The sequence below is a fragment of the Pongo abelii genome, chromosome 16, assembly GCF_028885655.2.
Source record: "Pongo abelii isolate AG06213 chromosome 16, NHGRI_mPonAbe1-v2.0_pri, whole genome shotgun sequence".
Taxonomy (NCBI): Eukaryota; Metazoa; Chordata; class Mammalia; order Primates; family Hominidae; genus Pongo; species Pongo abelii.
This window is the reverse complement of record NC_072001.2, coordinates 14,282,242-14,299,083: the sequence shown is the minus strand read 5'-3', so window position 1 is coordinate 14,299,083 and position 16,842 is coordinate 14,282,242. Positions and strand designations below refer to the sequence as shown.

The following is a 16,842-nucleotide window of genomic DNA, read 5'->3' as shown; positions in this document are numbered from 1 at the left end:
AGCCTTCTTGAGGGCTGTAGGTTTCACAGGCTGGGTGTGTGGGGCCCACCGTTCTAGAGAGAGAGGCTGGTGTGTCAGAAGGCAGCCACCTGGCCAGAGGAGGGTCAACCCCCTTGGTGACCTCCTTCCCCCGGCTGGACACAGCGTCCTGCACTCTCTACATGTGACTGTTCCCCTCAGAGCTGCTTCCAGGGGAGGGGTTCTAACCCTGTGGGTGGGGACATTGTGTCACTTTACAGTGGGCCATGGCTCCCTCTGACATCGCCAACTCAGAGGCAGTAGAGAGAAGATGAGAAATTCCCTGGCCCCTCCTCCCTCAGCACCCCCACCTCTGCACACGTCCACATATGGAGGCCCTGACAATGGGCCCTGGGAGTGCCACCACCTGCGCCTCCTTTCCATGCCTGCAGCAGCCATGTCCACTCTCCAGACCCTCACCCGCCTGGCTCAGTAGACGCTGCACTGCCTGTGGTCCTGCACCTACACCTGGGCCTCTGTACCCGTCAGTTCCCCCAGTCTGGTTCTTATTTTCCCCAACAAGTAGGGAGCCTGTAAGGACACCTGTTGAGCAAGCTGGGGGAGAGAGTAGGGTGGGGCTGGGGGGATGAGGAGGAGAAGCTCATGGTCATGCTGGAGACTCAGCTGAGCGGAGTCTCTGCAGGCCCCTTGGCTGCCTAGCCAGTGGTGATCCCACCCCCACCCTCATTTCTTCTTTGTTAACAAAACCATGACCTCATTAAATACTGGACACCTATAAACCTCATGGACCCTCCTCCAGCCTCCCCACCGTGTACTGGTCAGTCTAAGTCAACTCTAGTCATTTCATTCCTCTGGACATTGACTGCTTGGGGCTTGGGCATGAGCTGCCTCTTTGCCTGAGCCTCAGCCACAGGTATCCTCTGCACCTACCACGCTGATGCACTGGGCCAGGGAGAGCTCCGTCTCGATGGAGATGAGCTGTGAGGAGGTGGCGGCTGGGTGGATCAGGTTGTGGTAACGGGTTTTGTTCAGAAGGTCATCCATCAGTTTCTGCTCGGCATGGGCCACGCGGCAGTCCCCTGGGTAAACACACAGACATGCTGGGCCCTTGTGCAGCTGTCCCCCACTGCAGCTGACAGCTATGAAGCAGGAGCTGAGAGGGCCAGGGAGCACAGACACCCTGAGAGCTGGCTGAAGCAGTGAAGGCGCTGGTGGGCCTTTCTTTCCCTGGGGACTTCAAATGACATTAATGACAGAGCTCAGCTACCTCCTCCCCATGCCATACCTCTTCCTCCTCCCCCTCCCTCGATCAATGAACAGCATCCCACGCTCTACACATCTGATACAAAACTGGGTGTCTCTTCCTGACTCCCCCCTTGGTTCATCCAAGTAGCCCCCAAGTCCTGTCTGTCCTCCCATCTCCACGGCTACAGCCATGTCCCTGCCTCCCCCACCCTGCCCACCTTCTATTCTCTCCACCTGCACTCGGCCCCTGCCATCCGTGTGCCATACAGTGGCAGACTGGTCTTTCTACAGCAAGCTGGTGCAGAACTGGGTCTGAGGTGGTACTTTCCCTATGAAGAGACAGGGCCTACATGGGGGGATTTTCTGGGTTCAGAGTTAGACCTACAGAGTGCAAGGTTTCTCTGAGGCACCAAATGGAGGGGTCGAGCTAGCAGCTGGCTCCTGGTCTGGAGCTTCAAGGAGGGGTCTCAGCTCAGAGCCACATTCAATAGCCGGCTTACATGCAGCCTCCGGCAGGGAGCCCCTGGAGCTTCCACAGCCTCAGATCTGCCCCTCTGCATACCCCAGATCTCTTGCCAAGGGGCGTTTGGGTCTTCATGTCATCTCCCTCCCATGTCTGGGAGTAAAGGTGAGGTGCAGGGACTTGCGCTTGTGTACTCTGGTGTCTTAAGGGAGAGTGTGTCAAGTAGAGTGGAGGCGGCTTGGAAAGAGGGAGACTCAGAGGAGAGTGAAAGACACATGACCAGGCGAGCCTGGGAGCAGGAAAAGAGAGTGAGCAGAGGAAACCGCTGGGTCAGGGGAGCAGATGGGAGGATCAGGGAATGAGGGTGGCTGGAGATGTGGGGGTGGGGACACTGGTGAGGGGCTGCCTGGCTCGCCAGGCTCAGGAGTCAGTTACATCCTCCCACAAGGGCCAGGTCATCTAGTCGCCCCAAAGCCCTCTCTCTGTGGGTGGGACCAGAGGGCCAAGAGCACAGATAACCCAGTTGAGCAGGACTGAGGCGGACTCAGGTGGGTGCTGGGCTGGACTCCTGGCTCTGGGGAGCAGCCGCCACCCTGCCTACTGCATCCACTTTCCAACTCGCTGCCTATCTGAGCAGATGCAATATTGGGCACCTTGTGAAACATGCTCCTGGTGCACCTGCTGCCTGCTGCCCCTCCTGCAGAGCGCCCAGGCTCTCCAGAGGGGATTCCTGTAGAGGCTTGGCCTAGATTCTGAGTCCTGCCTCTCATACCCGGGGCTGCTACCCCAGAGGCCAGCTGCTTGAGTACCCTGGAAACTAGTCTGTAGCCCCAGGCTACAGCTGGGTCCATCCCACAGCCCTTCTTTAGTGTATCTATTTGGACTGACTGCTCAGTTCATAGAGAGGGGTGTGTCTTGCCCCAGCCCATCTGGCATGTCTAAGGCAGCTGTGGGGTCAGAATCTGCAGCTCCCAGCCCCCAGCCCTGCAACAGTAGGAGAGGCTGGACCCCACATCTCTGAAGTCCCACTGGGCTGGTGCGAGCGGGCTCCCGAGTCCAGAGCTGCTCTGCAGGCTGTGGGGCTCATGCACCAGCTTTGAACCCACCTGATGTGCTCAGGTTGCTCACCTTTGGGCCTGTCCTGACTCTCAGGCATTCGGCTGAGCCTGAGGGCCTCTCCCTCATCTTGACCACCAGCTACAGGCTCTGACTTAGAGGTTCCCAGAACCTTAGACCATTTGGCCGGTCCCCCATTTCTCACCTGAGGAAACTGAGACCAGAGAGGGGAAGCAACTTTCTCAAGGACCCCCAGCAATTCAGAGGCAGAACCAGGTCTAGGAGCCTCTTCTCGATAGATTTTCTCCCTGTCCCCAAGCCTTCTTTAGTGCCTCATTAACTTCCCTGTAAGGAAACTGCCCCCCTGAGGCTGGAAATGGTGCTGTCCAGAGTGGTGTGCGACAGTGACTGCGCCTGTGTTTCTACTTGTGAGTGTGTATGGGGGTGGGGATGGGGGGGGAATAAACGGCAGGGATTCTGGGGGCTGGATGCACTCCACCTCACCCCAAAAAGGGGCGCAGGAGAGCCCAGCCAAGCACAGCACATGCTTCGACTTTCCAATCTGCTGAATGCCTGTGAGGCCGGCTGGGCCCAGAAGACAAGGGACAGGCCTTACCCCATAGATGGCAGGGGGGGCCCAAGATGGGTGGAAGCTTCTGCTGCAACTTTGGGGGTCACATCCCAGCCCATGGGCTGACACTTAAGCAGAAAAAGCCACCTCTAGGAGTCAGTCATGATCTAGTGATTCTGATGAGGAGGGGCCCCACCAGCCTGTGTCCAGGGTCTTGTCTGGGAAAAACTGCTCCCTGGCAGAAAGAGGCTAATAATTTGAGAGGAAGCCATAGCTGAAATCCTAAACTGTGTGACTGTGTGTGTCCAGTTTGAAAAAGCGTATCTGACCTAAACATTTATATTGAAAAAATGGAAAGATATTCCCCTTGTTTTGGAATACAAACTACAGAAAGCAACACTTAACAGAATCTCATCAGAAACGTCAGATTCTGCATCTGGAAAGGCACAGTGATTTTCAACTGCGGTGTGTGTCCTCAACTGAGGAAGGGAAGGTGAGATTTATACTTAGTAAAAGGCAGCTATGAATTTACCTTTTATAAAGAGCTTGCTATATACTATTAGTGCTTTTCAATCATGTCAGAATCAGCCAGATGCTTGTGGAAATGCAAATTCCCAGGCTTCATTCCCAGAGATTCTGGTCCTGTGAGCCTAGGGTGGGGCCCAGAAATCTCTATGGGGTGGTGCAGGCTGCCCCAGGACCACACCAACAAACACTGCAACTGGCCCCCACACATCCCAGTCCACAAATATGCAGGCAGGCATCTTATCTCCACAGAACAGATAGGGAAACTGAGGTCCAGAGTGGGGAAAGAAACGTCACGGGGCCACCCAGCAAGTAGTAGCAGAGCCACGATACACCCACTGTCTGCAGACACCATCTCTGATGACAGCTCCACCTCCCCACAGGAACCTTGCCTACCCCCACCCCTACCTCCTGCTGCCCGTATGGTGGGTCTCTGTCCAAGGAAGATGTATCCTAGGTCCTCTAGGCTGACTGGGGCTCAGAGGAAACCTTGGCCCAGAGTGTAGGAGCTAGAAGGGTCCTTGGAATTCATGTGGGGAATTTGAGGCCCAAAGAAGGCAGTGCACATTTGAACTCTGTCTGGAGAAGGGCTGGGTCTCCTTCCTGAGTGGTACGTTTGACTTCACCAGCCTGGCCCTCAGTCAAGCTGGCTGTCCAGGCCCGCCACACCTCAGGGTGGGTGACCAGAGGTGGTGGTGCCATAAAACACATTTCCTGGGAGATCCACCCCCAAAGCTCAAAACATTCCAGGGCTGGTGAGTTGGGCAAGCCCCCTTCCCTCTCAGCCCAGTTTCCCCATCTCTACAACAGCTGTGCTGGTGGAGACTTCTCCCTGAGACTGAGCCACAGATTTTCTCCTGGGTGCCTACCCCACCCACGTTGCCAGCTCCTCTGTGCCCACTCTTCAAGAAACTCAGCTCTCAGGTAATTAAGGTGCCTTGGCTCTATCAGGAGCAGGAGCTGGTGCACCCCCAGCCTCCCAGACCAGTGGGGATGGCCCGGGCTGCCTATAAAGCTGCTGCCCAGCCCAGAGACACCCACCTGGGAGGGTGGCCCTGGCCCTCACAGCGGCTCTGAGAAGAGGCGGCCCCCACTCCAAAACTGGCAGAGCCACCCACGCCTTCCCTCAGCCCAAAGAGGCTTTTAGGAAAATGAATCATCTCAGGTTCAAACCCATGGGGTTGCTGAAAGACAAGAAAGTGCGGGGCGAGCTGGCGCGAGGGAGCGCTGCTCCATGCAGACTTTGCAGGGAGGGCACTTAGGAAAAGGGACTGGAGTCTGGGAGGGTGACTAGCTCAGGGTTAAAGGGAGGGGATGGAGCTGGAGTGAGCTGGCCTCGTCCTCCCCCTTGGGCCTTCCAGCCTGGGCTCAGGCGATTCAAAGGAGCGAGCACCTCCCTCTCCCGGCCAGGGAGTTCTTGCCACATTCTTCAATCAGTACCATTCCCTTGGGGGCTGAGTGACAGCACCCACCTCCAGACCTGGCTGGAACTGCTGTCTCAATTCTAGATCCAAAAGAACCTCTGGCAGCTTCTCCATCTCCCTCTCAGTCCAGCCTCACCTCTTCGCCCGTGGAGGAGCTCCAACAGCTGCTCTCGCAACTGGAGGAACAAGGCAGGAAGGGCAGGGTCTGAAGAAGGAACCACCTTCGAAACGCAGCTCTGCCACCTTCTCTCCAGGACTCTTAGGCTTGCTATCCTATTGCGCCCTCGACATCCTTTTGCTATAATCTGGCATGTTGACATATAGTCTTTAAAAGCAACAACACTGTTGACGTGGAGCAGACTTCCCATTTGGGATGGTCTGGAGAAGTTAGGTTTGAGGGCATCCTCTCTTCTGCAAACTGCAGCAGTAATAGATGAGATATACAAAGTAAATAAAGGCCACACGCGGTGGTCACGCCTGTAATCCTGTAATCCCAGCACTCTGGGAGGCTGAGGTAGGAGGATCACTTGAAGCCAGGAGTTCGAGACCAGCCTGGCCAATATGGCAACACCCTGTCTCTACTAAAAATATAAAAATTAGCTGGGCATAGTGGTGCACACCTGTAGTCCCAGCTACTCAGGAGGCTGAGGCAGGAGAATCACTTGAACCCGCGAGGCAGAGGTTGCAGTGAAACGAGATCCCGTCACTGCATTCCAGCCTGGGTGAGAGAGTGAGACTCCATCTCAAAAAATAAAAATAAAAAATAAAGTACATAAAAAAGACATGCCCAGGCTGAAAAATAAGTTAATCTTTATCTCCATGAACGAAAAGCAGAAAAGAAATGCAAAGTGGTTGGAGGCTGAAGAGCCTGGACCCTGCTGGGCTTTGGGAACCAATGATGGTGGCAGGTCCTTTGGGATAAAGAGGGACCAAATGACTCCTAGCTAGAAGCTGGGAGCTTGGGTGTACCCCAGTACTTGAAAGGATGCTGGCCGGGCGCAGTGGCTAATGCCTGTAATACCAGCACTTTGGGAGGCCGAGGGAAAGTAACTCTTACATCAGTGTGAAAGCAAATCAGACAGGACAGGGGAACATGGAGGGGAGGAGAGCCAAACCAGGGCCTGGTTCCACCCGCCCCATTGGGCCAGAAGCACAAGTGGTTCTCTGCACAACATCAAGAGTGAGGACATGCTTTCAGCTCCACTTTAACTCAGGTTCCTAATGTGACAGCAGGCTTGTCAATCCCACTTGCCTCCGTGGCTCACACCAGAAAACCACCAGCAGTGTGAGTAAGGACAGAAGCAGGAGACAGAGGAGCCAGGGTTTGGGAATCCCACAGCAACCCACAGGCCCTCATCACACACGGCAAGGATGTGCCCTCACTGGGCTCACCACCACCACCAGACAGCACCTTCACTACCTGATAACCTGCCTGGGTAACACCACTGTAACACAAGAAACAGGTCTAGAATCTAGCATGTATGCTATACCTGAAGGAGTAAAAGATGGTAATAAAATACGATAAAATTTTTATTTCTTTAATATAAAATTTAGAGCCATAATCAAAATGTGTAATTCTGACGGGGTTCACTACTTATGAAAACTTCACAGCCCTCTATTTTCAAATGTAAATGGTATTCCACGGCTCCTCGCCAGCATGTAACTAGAGTTACTCTGAAATCCATATCACAGCTTATTTTTGGCAAGCGGCGATTTCTTCAACCCATGTTTTCCAAGGGAAAAAAGGACATGAAATGTTTCCAAAAGTTTCTTACAATCTTTAGATAACCTACTGCTCAACAACTGCATCCTCCAAGTCAACACATCAAGAATCCTTCAATCACAAACACTTAAGGTGAGAAAACGGTGTCTATCCATGCGGGAGAGGGACACGTTATCCATGCTTATGAAGACAGCCTGGATATCGGCTACTGAAAAACTGTGAATGCATCTTCCTTTTTCTACTTTCCAAAATTTTTGTGAGGTGATACTTATTTCTATGTTTGTTTCTATTCTTTTTATTTTGTATTTTTTAGTAGGTACATCCTTATTATAAATCTACTGTAGAACCAATGTCCCATACAGGACTCCACATGCCACAGGAACCAAAAAGTCACATGCAGCGAAGATGAAGACACAGCAGACAACCTGTGTGGACACCACAGAGCCACCTGCCCAGGACACCAGTGGAGCCACAAGTGCAATTCAAAATGTTCTTAGTCATATTAATAAACATGGCCAGGTGCGGTGGCTCATGCCTGTAATCCCAACACTTTGGGAGGCTGAGGCGGGCAGATTACCTGAGGTTGGGAGTTCAAGACCATCCCGGCCAACATCGTGAAACCCCATCTCTACTAAAAATACACAAATTAGCCAGGTATGGTGGCATGCATCTGTAGTCCCAGCCACTCAGGAGGTTGAGGCAGAAGAATCATTTGAACCTGGGAGGCAGAGGCTGCAGTGAGCTGAGAATGTGCCACTGCACTCCAGTCCAGGCAACAGAGTGAGTCTCCATCTCAGGGGGAAAAAAAATTGTTCTTAGTCACATTAATAAAAGTAAACACACACACACACACACACACACACACACACACAGATAAAATTAATTGTAATAATGGCTGGGTGCAGGGGCTCATGCCTGTAATCCCAGCACTTTGGGAGGCCAAGGTGGGCAGATTACTTGAGATCAGGAGTTCGACACCAGCCTGGCCAATGTGGTGAAACTCTTGTCTCTACAAAAATACAAAAATCAGCCAGGCGTGGTGGTGTACATCCATAGTCCCAGCTGCTCGGGAGGCTGAAGCAGAAGAATTACTTGAACCCAAGAGGCGGAGGTTGCAGTGAGCCAAGATTGCACCACTGCACTCTGGCCTGGGCAACAGAGCAAGACTCCATCTCAAAAATAAAAAATAATTTTAATAATATATCATACTTATCCCAAGAGATTGAAAATATTACCATTTCAACATGAAATATAAGAAAAATGATTGAGATATTTTACATAGGTTATTTCATATTAAGTCCTCAAAAACCATCAGCATAGCTTACATATGTAGCACATTTCAATTTGCAGTGAAATTTGCATTGAAAATATCTGATCTGCACTTAGACTCATAAAATATATAGTTGACAAAGGAGACTCACGTGGCCAAGTGACATTCTTAAATGCTTTCTAATAACAGAATCAAGTTTTTAAACCTGCATTTTAATTAATAAAAATTAGATGAAATATTCAGTGTCTCAGCTACGACGGACACACTTCAAGTGCTGATCAGCAAACGGTGTGAGTGCCGGCCAGACTAGCCAATGCAGGCTACACCGCTGCAGCTGAAACAGGCCAGTCTCTCTGCGCACGGGAACAGTCTGGGCAAGCAGGAGATGGGAAACGGGCGCTGCCCTCGTGAGAACAAAGGACCCACAACAGGAACCCTGCACTCACCCCCTGCCAAAGACACCAACAGCCCACGACGCAGCCTCCTCACAAAAGGGAGAGGCATTCAAGAACTTAGAAAATCACCTCTTCCTGGAAAATGCTCACTTTAAAACTTTGCACGTAACTTTACACTTTAATTACAAGGTTTTTAACATCCATTTTCTCATGTCTTCTGAACTCTGTGAAAGTAAACACAGCTTTTATTCTTACTCCTATAGTTACTGTGTTAGAAGTTCACCTATGTGAACAAGCTGTTGCAACTGAAATTTTCTGAGAACAAATCTCCAGCTCTTTCCATTAACACAAACTATTAAGTTTAGTTCTCTAATTTCCATTGCTTAAAGGCCAGAATGTGTGAAATATGCATTATCAGATTAGAAAAACAAAACACCAGAAAAATATTTTGCAAAATAGCATTTGCTAAACTCTATGATAGAAACTAGCTCTAAAACTTCCTGTTTCAAAATTTCACTGTGTGTCCACTAAGTTAGTTTTTCTGGCTGTGGACAGCAGGCCCACCGCACGCCGCAGGCCCACCGCACACTGCAGATGCACCCCATGACACAGGCCCGCCGCACGCCGCAGGCCCACCCCACACCACAGGCCCACCCCACGACACAGGCCCACCCCACGACACAGGCCCACCCCACGCCGCAAACGCACCCCACGCCGCAGGCCCCCCGCACGCCGCAGGCCCACCCCACGCCGCAGATGCACCATGCCCCCCATGAACAGGCCAGCTGAGAGCTGCGGCCACTGCCCAGGGCTCCCTGCTCTGTGCTCAGCTGCCTGATCCAACCTGCCAGGGCTCTGCTTTCTATATGTGTAGAAACAAAAAACCAGGAGCATGATGTGACAAAAAGCAGATTTTTATTAAACAGAGGTACAAATGTGTTTCATTTTCTAATAAATCTCTTTCACAAATCACCTTGTTTTTTCGCTCTTCTTGAATGATCATTTTAGACAACACTGTCTGACTGTTTTGGCTTCTGCCAAAGTTAGTCTCTGTTCACAGGCTGAGTCTGACTTCTTCCCACCTCCTCCTAGTCGGGCCTTCCAAAACAATGCTCACCATTCTTTCACATTGACTTTGGTTTTGAAAAGAAAAGTTATCTTACAAAGTAGTATGTATAACTCTGTAATATATGAAGTGAGGCAATGATACAACCAGTTTTAAAAATAACCTTCCATGATGATTTTCATTTACATCCACCTGCTTATTAGCAAGAATCTTTTTACAGGTTTACTGCACACCCAATTTCTCTTCTGGAAAAACTTTTGAACATCATCATGCCCTCCAACTTCTCCTCTCACCTATATTTAAAAGGGTCTGCTCTTTACCCTAAAATCTATACTAGGTAATTTTCAGAATAGTCCTTCAATCATCAAACAAAGTTTTGAGATCCTCGTGCTGGATTTCACTATCTTAATATGAAAACCAATAATCACCTATTAAAATTCAATACAGGCCAGGCACAGTGGCTAACGCCTGTAATCCCAACATCTGGAGAGGCCAAGGCAGGTGGATCACCTGAGGTCAGGAGTTTGAGACCAGCCTGACCAATATGGTAAAACCCCATCTCTACTAAAAACACAAAAATCAGGCAGGTGTGTTTGCAGACACCTCTAGTCCCAGCTACTCGGGAGGCTGAGGCAGGAGAATAGCTTGAACCCAGGAGGTGGAGGTTGCAGTGAGCCAAGATCGTTGACACTGCACTCCAGCCTGGACGATAGAGAGAGACTCCGTCACAAAAAAAAAAAAAAAAAAAAGTTAGTAAGTAAAATAAAGAGGCCAGGCGTGGTGGCTAATGCCTATAATCCGAACATTTTGGGAGGCCAAGGTGGGTGGATCACCTGAGGTCGGGAGTTCAAGACCAGCCTGACCAACATGAAGAAACCCCATCTCTACTAAAACTACAAAATTAGTGGGGCGTGGCGGCGCACGCCAGTAATCCCAGCTGCTCGAGAGGCTGAGGCAGGAGAATTACTTGAACCTGGGAGGCGGAGGTTGCGGTGAGTCAAGATTGCGCCACCGCACTCTGGCCTGGGCAACAAGAGCGAAACTCTGTCTCAAAAATACAAAAAAAAGTAAATAAATAAAACACAATACAATACAGCTAATATGATTTACCTAAGATGCTGTTGTATGAGCTGAACCAGAGGCAAACAATGTTTGCCAGAAGACTCACAGATCCCCGTATTAATAAGGTCTTTATCCAATGGAGTCCTGCTTCTATGAAATGCTGAGGCATTTGCTTCCTGTTCATCAATTTCTTTTTCCTTCTGTGCTTCTTTCTTGGCTTCAATATCCTGTAATTCATAAACAGAAATTGTTTACAAGTGATCTCATTAGCAGGTGTGAAGACACACAGGCTGGCTGAGCCCTGACCCCAGTGCCAAGCTATCCCAGCCTCTGTGGCTGCCGCACACACCTACCCACAGGCCTCCACCTGCCCTGTTGGAAACCCCAACTCAGTTGTGCAGTTTCAAACAGTGTCTTCTGTTTACAGATCCAAGGTCCAGGCTGCCTCTGCTGATGCTCTCCAGCCTCCTTCTGTGAAGTCCCTAAAATCCTTAACCCTGCATACTGGCTCTCACAAAACCCAATGTGATCTGCCCCACACATGCAGCATCCAGCTGCTCTGCAAGGACAAGAAGGAGCTAGAATTCTCACACACAGAAGTCCTGGCTCAAATGTAAATGGCAGAGCCACTTTGGGAAACTATGAACACACACTGACCCCAGAACCTAACAAATTCCACTCCAAGTGTTTACCCAAAGGGAGGACATATGTTCACTAAAGTACTTGTTCACAGCACAATCGTGGCAGCTCTACACGGCCAAAAACAAGAAAGCCTGGACGTGGTGGCTCACGCTTGTAATCCCAACACTTTGGGAGGCCAAGGTGGGGGGATCCCGAGCCCAGGAGTTGGAGACCAGCCTGTGCAACACAGTAACACCTTGTCTCTACAAAAAAAAATCAAAAAACTAGCCCGGCATGGTGACATGCCTGTGGTCCCTGCAACATAGGAGGCTGAGGTGGGAGGATCATGTGAGCCTAGGAGGACAAGGCTGCAGGTCACTGTATACAGCCTGGGTGACAGAGCAAGACCCTGTCTCAAAAAAAAAAAAAAGAAAACAAAAACCAAAAACAATTTAATGTCCTTCAATAGGAGAATGAACTAACAAAGAGTACTACACCCAGAAAATGGAAAACTTCCCAATAATAAAAACGAAGTCACAATAGACACATCAGTGAGTGAATCTGAAAATCATTCTCCAAGGCCAGGCGGGAAAGAGTGCATACTATACAGTTATATTGCTGCGACACTCAGAGCAGGCGAAATGCATCTCATCTGAGGGCAGGGGCGTATCCTGGCTGCAAGTGCCAAGGGCATAGGGATATTTCCGGGTGACGGGAATGGTCTACCTGAGTAACAGGTTATCTGTTAACTTCACTGAAACAGGCAACATGCAGTATTTTATCACAATTAAATCATCTCAATAATTTTTAAAATTAGCACATAAAAGAATTTTAATTTAAGAAAATACTTGGATATGATAAAAGTTGAGTGTTTTACTGTTTTCAGTTATTCTTCACATGTGTGAGTGTGGTATTTCCGATCTCAGCGCACCACCAGGTCACGTGTGCCTCCAAGGCCATACCTGGATCTCCGCAGTAATGGCTGCGTGTAAGGCTGACTCCAACCCTCCAGCAGCCATCAAGCTGCCCACCAGAAGATCAATCATGAATCGACGACCTGGACTTATGTTCACTTCATTGCCTGAAACTGAACTAGAAAGTGTGTGCCAATTTGAGTGAAACTCCATCCCCTCCCAGCACCCTGACCCATGCCCTCTCCTGTTCCTTCCCCGAGCCCACCTGCGCAGGGCAGGAGAGCAGAGAGCGCCCGGGCCTGCTTCTCGGCAGTGGGCAGCAGCACGGACCAGCCGCTCTGCAGCATGGCCTGGGAGGCTGAATGCACGGTGCTCAGCATGCCTGTGCTGCTGGCCAGGGTCACCACCGTCTGCTTCAGGCTGTTCAGGAGGACGCTGCCCAGACCTAAACCAAGGAATTCCGGGTCAACCTGGTGACTAATGGCAGCATGCAACTGAAAGGAGAAAAACAATTTTCACTTAGAACCCCTAAAAATGAGTGAATTTCAAAGTCTTATTAAACACCGAATAAAACTCAATTTGAAGTATTATTTAAATAGACAAAATAACTTCTCAGCTTATGTATTTTTAAAAACTGGACTAAAAAAACTCTTACCCACAATAGTTGAAGTATTTTCTAGGGGAATTTTTGTAACCCCACTATGAACACATACATGGAAAAGCTCAAGATCAGCAGAAGAGCTAAACAACTAGCAACAGCAACCTCCACCCCACCCCAACCATCTGCACCAAACACAAATAATGGCTACAATGTAACCACAAAAGCTGCCACAGGCGGTGGCTCATGCCTGTAATCCCAGCACTTTGGGAGGCCAAGGTGGGAAGATTACTTGAGATCAGGAGTTCAAGACCAGCCTGGCCAACATGATGAAACCCCATCTCTATAAAAAAATCAGCCAGGTGTGATGGTACACACCTGTAGTCCCAGCTACTTGGGAGGCTGAGGCAGGAGAATCACTTGAACCTGGCAGGCCAAGACTGCACCACTGCATTCCAGCTAGGGTGACAAAGTGACACTCTGTCTTAAAAAAAAAAAAAAAGCTGCTAAAAATTAGATTGCGGAGCTGAGAGTACACAAGGAAACTCCTCAAGTGCAAAACCGAAATTCACATGGGCACACACAGCAGGAATCAAGAGGTTCCGGGCTCTGAAAGCAGAGCCAAGCCGCCAGGCTTCAGCACAACCTCCCACACGGGAATGCACACAACAACCCACTGAACCCGAGCTTCCTGCAGAAGGCTGGGAGCCACTCAGGATCACCTGCCTGCCAGCCAACCACAGCCAGGGGGCAACGCACTGCCCGTCCCAGGCTCTGGGTAGCAAGAGGCCCCACGAGAAATGAGAGACCTGGCCCTGCCCTGGGAGTAGAAGTGAAATCAAAAGCACACCACTCATCTAGGTATAGATATCACAGGTCAGGAAATGACCACCGACACTCACCTAGAGTCTGTGAAACCTACAGAACCCTCAGGACCCCGGAGAGGCAAATGCAAAACCATATGCTGGGACACCTCGACAGCCTAAGACATACACGAGGCCACGCCCCACAGCACCGACCAGAACAGAAACATCACTGAAAACCAGGAGGGGCAGCAAACACCTGGGGTGCACCCACGCAAATGCCAGGATGCCACAGGTATGGTGATAAACGCGTGCTACAGAGGACTAGAGAAGCACACTTCAGACCTCTGCTCAGTTCATTACTGCAACTAAACACTACACTCAGTTCTGTACATTCTAGAAGCAGGGCAAAAAGGGGAGGGGCTGGAAGAGGGACATGACGGGTTGTTACACAGAAACCACTGTAATAAAAGGGAAAAATTACTATGTCGAGAAAACTGTGGTTCCTGTCATTAAGTTAGAGGGTTTTATTACAAAGACAAAAGATGATGATCAAACACTTCAGCTTTAGTTTTGCCAGGGAGGAAGACTTTTGCAGCTTTTATTTTGACCGTAACCATAACCTTCATGGTGAGGAAAGGAAGGTATTGCTTTGGGAGCCGAGCTTACTGAGTAGATCAAGCTTGTCCAACCCATGGCCTGAGGGCAGCACGGGGCCCAGGACGGCTTTGAATGCGGCCCAAAGTAAAATTTCTTAAAACATCATGAGATATTTTTGGGATTTTTTTCTAAGCTCATCAGCTATCGTTAGTGTATTTTATGTGTAGCCCAAGACAATTCTTCTTCCAGTGTGGCCCAGGGAAACCAAAGACCGGACCCTCTTGGTGCAGGGTTTTCACAGTACAGAGGAGAGACAGGCCAGCACTGGTGTCTCAGCTGAGCGCTGTCTCTCTCCATCACCTGTGATCTCACCCAGTCATTTCTCCACAAGCAACAACAGTAAAACAGTAACAATGCCAACAAACTAATGATTCTAGCAAAAATAACACAATCCATACACACTCTTCCTGCATGCCGAGGCTGACTTCCAGGACAAACATAAAATAAACAGATCAAGTTTTTTAAGCCTTGCGTCCATTATTAGTGCATTACAATCTTACTTTAAAATACTTCACCCAACAGGCCTTCAAAATACATAAACCTTCTTACAAATTGCTAAGAAACTTATAAAAGGAGCAAGAGGAAGGGAAATCACAAATACCTGAAGTCGTGGAAGATTCAGCGTTGCCACGGCCATGCACTCTTTCTCATGGGGCGGCGGCCAGTCCGCAGAGCCGTCCATCCCCTCACTCACCTGCTGCAGCAGGAGATCCAGCTGCTGAAAAGTCACTGAGCAAATGTCCACCCCCAAAGGGACACGGAGGCCAATGGACCACTCAGAACACGATGACCAAGCACAGCTCTAAGAGGAAACACGCAACAATCTAAAATGAATCTCCAGATGCAGCTGCTGGTCTGTTCCACAGGAGCCACCAGCGTGTGTGATGGAGCTGCCTTATGTTATTACCTATCATCCCTCTAACTGCCCAGTCAAAAAGCATTCATGGGTGTCTAGCTCACACACTATCAGCTTCCAATTTTCGCGCCCATTTCACTAGCCCCATCTCACTTGGCCATACCTAAAAAAGTAAAAACATTTAAAAAAATTTTTTCACTCTCAAAATGATTAATGCACATTAATGGATGGCAGTGAGGCTCTCCATCCACTTGAAGTGGTATAACAGCAACTCTAACTGGACAATGAATTGTTAAGACACATATAACACACACACTCCCTTTCATAGTGAGAGAACAAGTAATCGGCAAAAATCTAGGAGAACTGTAGAACACCATCAATAAACTGGATCTAATTTATAGAACACTTCACCCAACAACAGCAAAATACATATACTTTTTTCCTTTTTTGAGACAGAGTCTCACTCTGTTGTCCAGGCTAGAGTGCAGTGGTGCAATCTCAGCCCACTGCAAGCTCTGCCTCCCGGGTTCACGCCATCCTCCTACCTCAGCCTCCTGAGTAGCTGGGACTACAGGTGCTCGCCACCATGCCTGGCTAATTTTTTTTTGTATTTTTAGTAGAGACGGGGTTTCACCATGTTAGCCAGGATGATCTTGATCTCCTGACCTCGTGATCCACCTGCCTCAGCCTCCCAAAGCGCTGGGATTACAGGCGTGAGCCACCGTGCCCGGCCATACATATACTTTACATATACTTTTATTTTATTTTATTTTATTTGAGATGGAGTCTAGCTCTGTCGCCCAGGCTGGAGTGCAGTCGCGCGATCTCAGTTCACTGCAAGCTCCGCCTCCCGGGCTCAAGCCATTCTCCTGCCTCAGCCTCCCAAGTAGCTGGGACTACAGGCGCCCGCCATCACGCCCAGGTAATTTTTTTTGTATTTTTAGTAGAGACGGAGTTTCACCGTGTTAGCCAGGATGGTCTCGATCTCCTGACCTCGTGATCTGCCCGCCTCGGCCTCCCAAAGTGCTGGACCATACACATACTTTTTAAGCACAAACAGACCACACATATACTTTTTATACGTATATGTATACATATATGTATACATATATGTATATACAGACCATACATACACAGACCATACATGTACTTTTTAAGCACATACAGAATGTTCACTAAGAGAGAACATATCCTGACACATAAGTCTTAACAAATTTAAAAGAAATGAAATCATATGCAGTTTGTTCTCCAATCACAATGGTATTAAACTAGAAATCATTAATAGAACAATCTGCAAACACTTCAAAATAAAACAACATACTTAATAATCCATGTGTCAGGCCAGGCGCAGTGGCTCATGCGTGTAATCCCAACACTGTGGGAGGCCAAGTTGGGGGGATCACCTGAGGCCAGGAGTTGAAGATCAGCCTGGCCAACATGGAGAAACCCCATCTCTACTGAAAATACAAAACAATTAGCCAGGCATGGTGGCGGGTGCCTGTAGTCCCACCTAATCAGGAGGCTGAGGCAGGAGAATCACTTGAACCCAGGAGACAGAGATTGCAGTGAGCCGAGATCATGCCATTGCACTCCAGCCTGGGCAACAACAGT

At 49.4% G+C, this 16,842-nt stretch overlaps 1 protein-coding gene and 1 pseudogene across 19 annotated transcripts in view; both read right to left on the bottom strand.

Annotated features, from left to right (window-relative positions):
• Positions 1 to 1,584: 1,584 nt before the first annotated feature.
• Positions 1,585 to 5,631, bottom strand: LOC100456982 (uncharacterized; annotated as a pseudogene).
• A 3,913-nt stretch (positions 5,632 to 9,544) lies between these two features.
• The window catches only part of LOC100456617 (E3 ubiquitin-protein ligase HERC2-like), a 52,641-nt gene continuing 45,343 nt past the window's right edge, over positions 9,545 to 16,842 (bottom strand). For 14 of the 19 annotated variants that reach the window (XM_054531980.2, XM_063716363.1, XM_063716355.1 and 11 more), the window contains 3 exons: positions 14,977 to 15,177; positions 12,580 to 12,808; positions 11,043 to 12,492 (listed from right to left, as the gene is read on the bottom strand). In XM_054531980.2, the coding sequence (XP_054387955.1) occupies positions 12,470 to 12,492; positions 12,580 to 12,808; positions 14,977 to 15,177 (453 nt within the window). In that variant the 3' untranslated portion in view covers positions 11,043 to 12,469. Of the gene's footprint in view, positions 9,785 to 10,827; positions 11,007 to 11,042; positions 12,493 to 12,579; positions 12,809 to 14,976; positions 15,178 to 16,842 lie in introns of those variants that run through there. The other 5 variants (XR_010137293.1, XM_063716362.1, XM_063716364.1 and 2 more) reach the window with 5 other exon arrangements.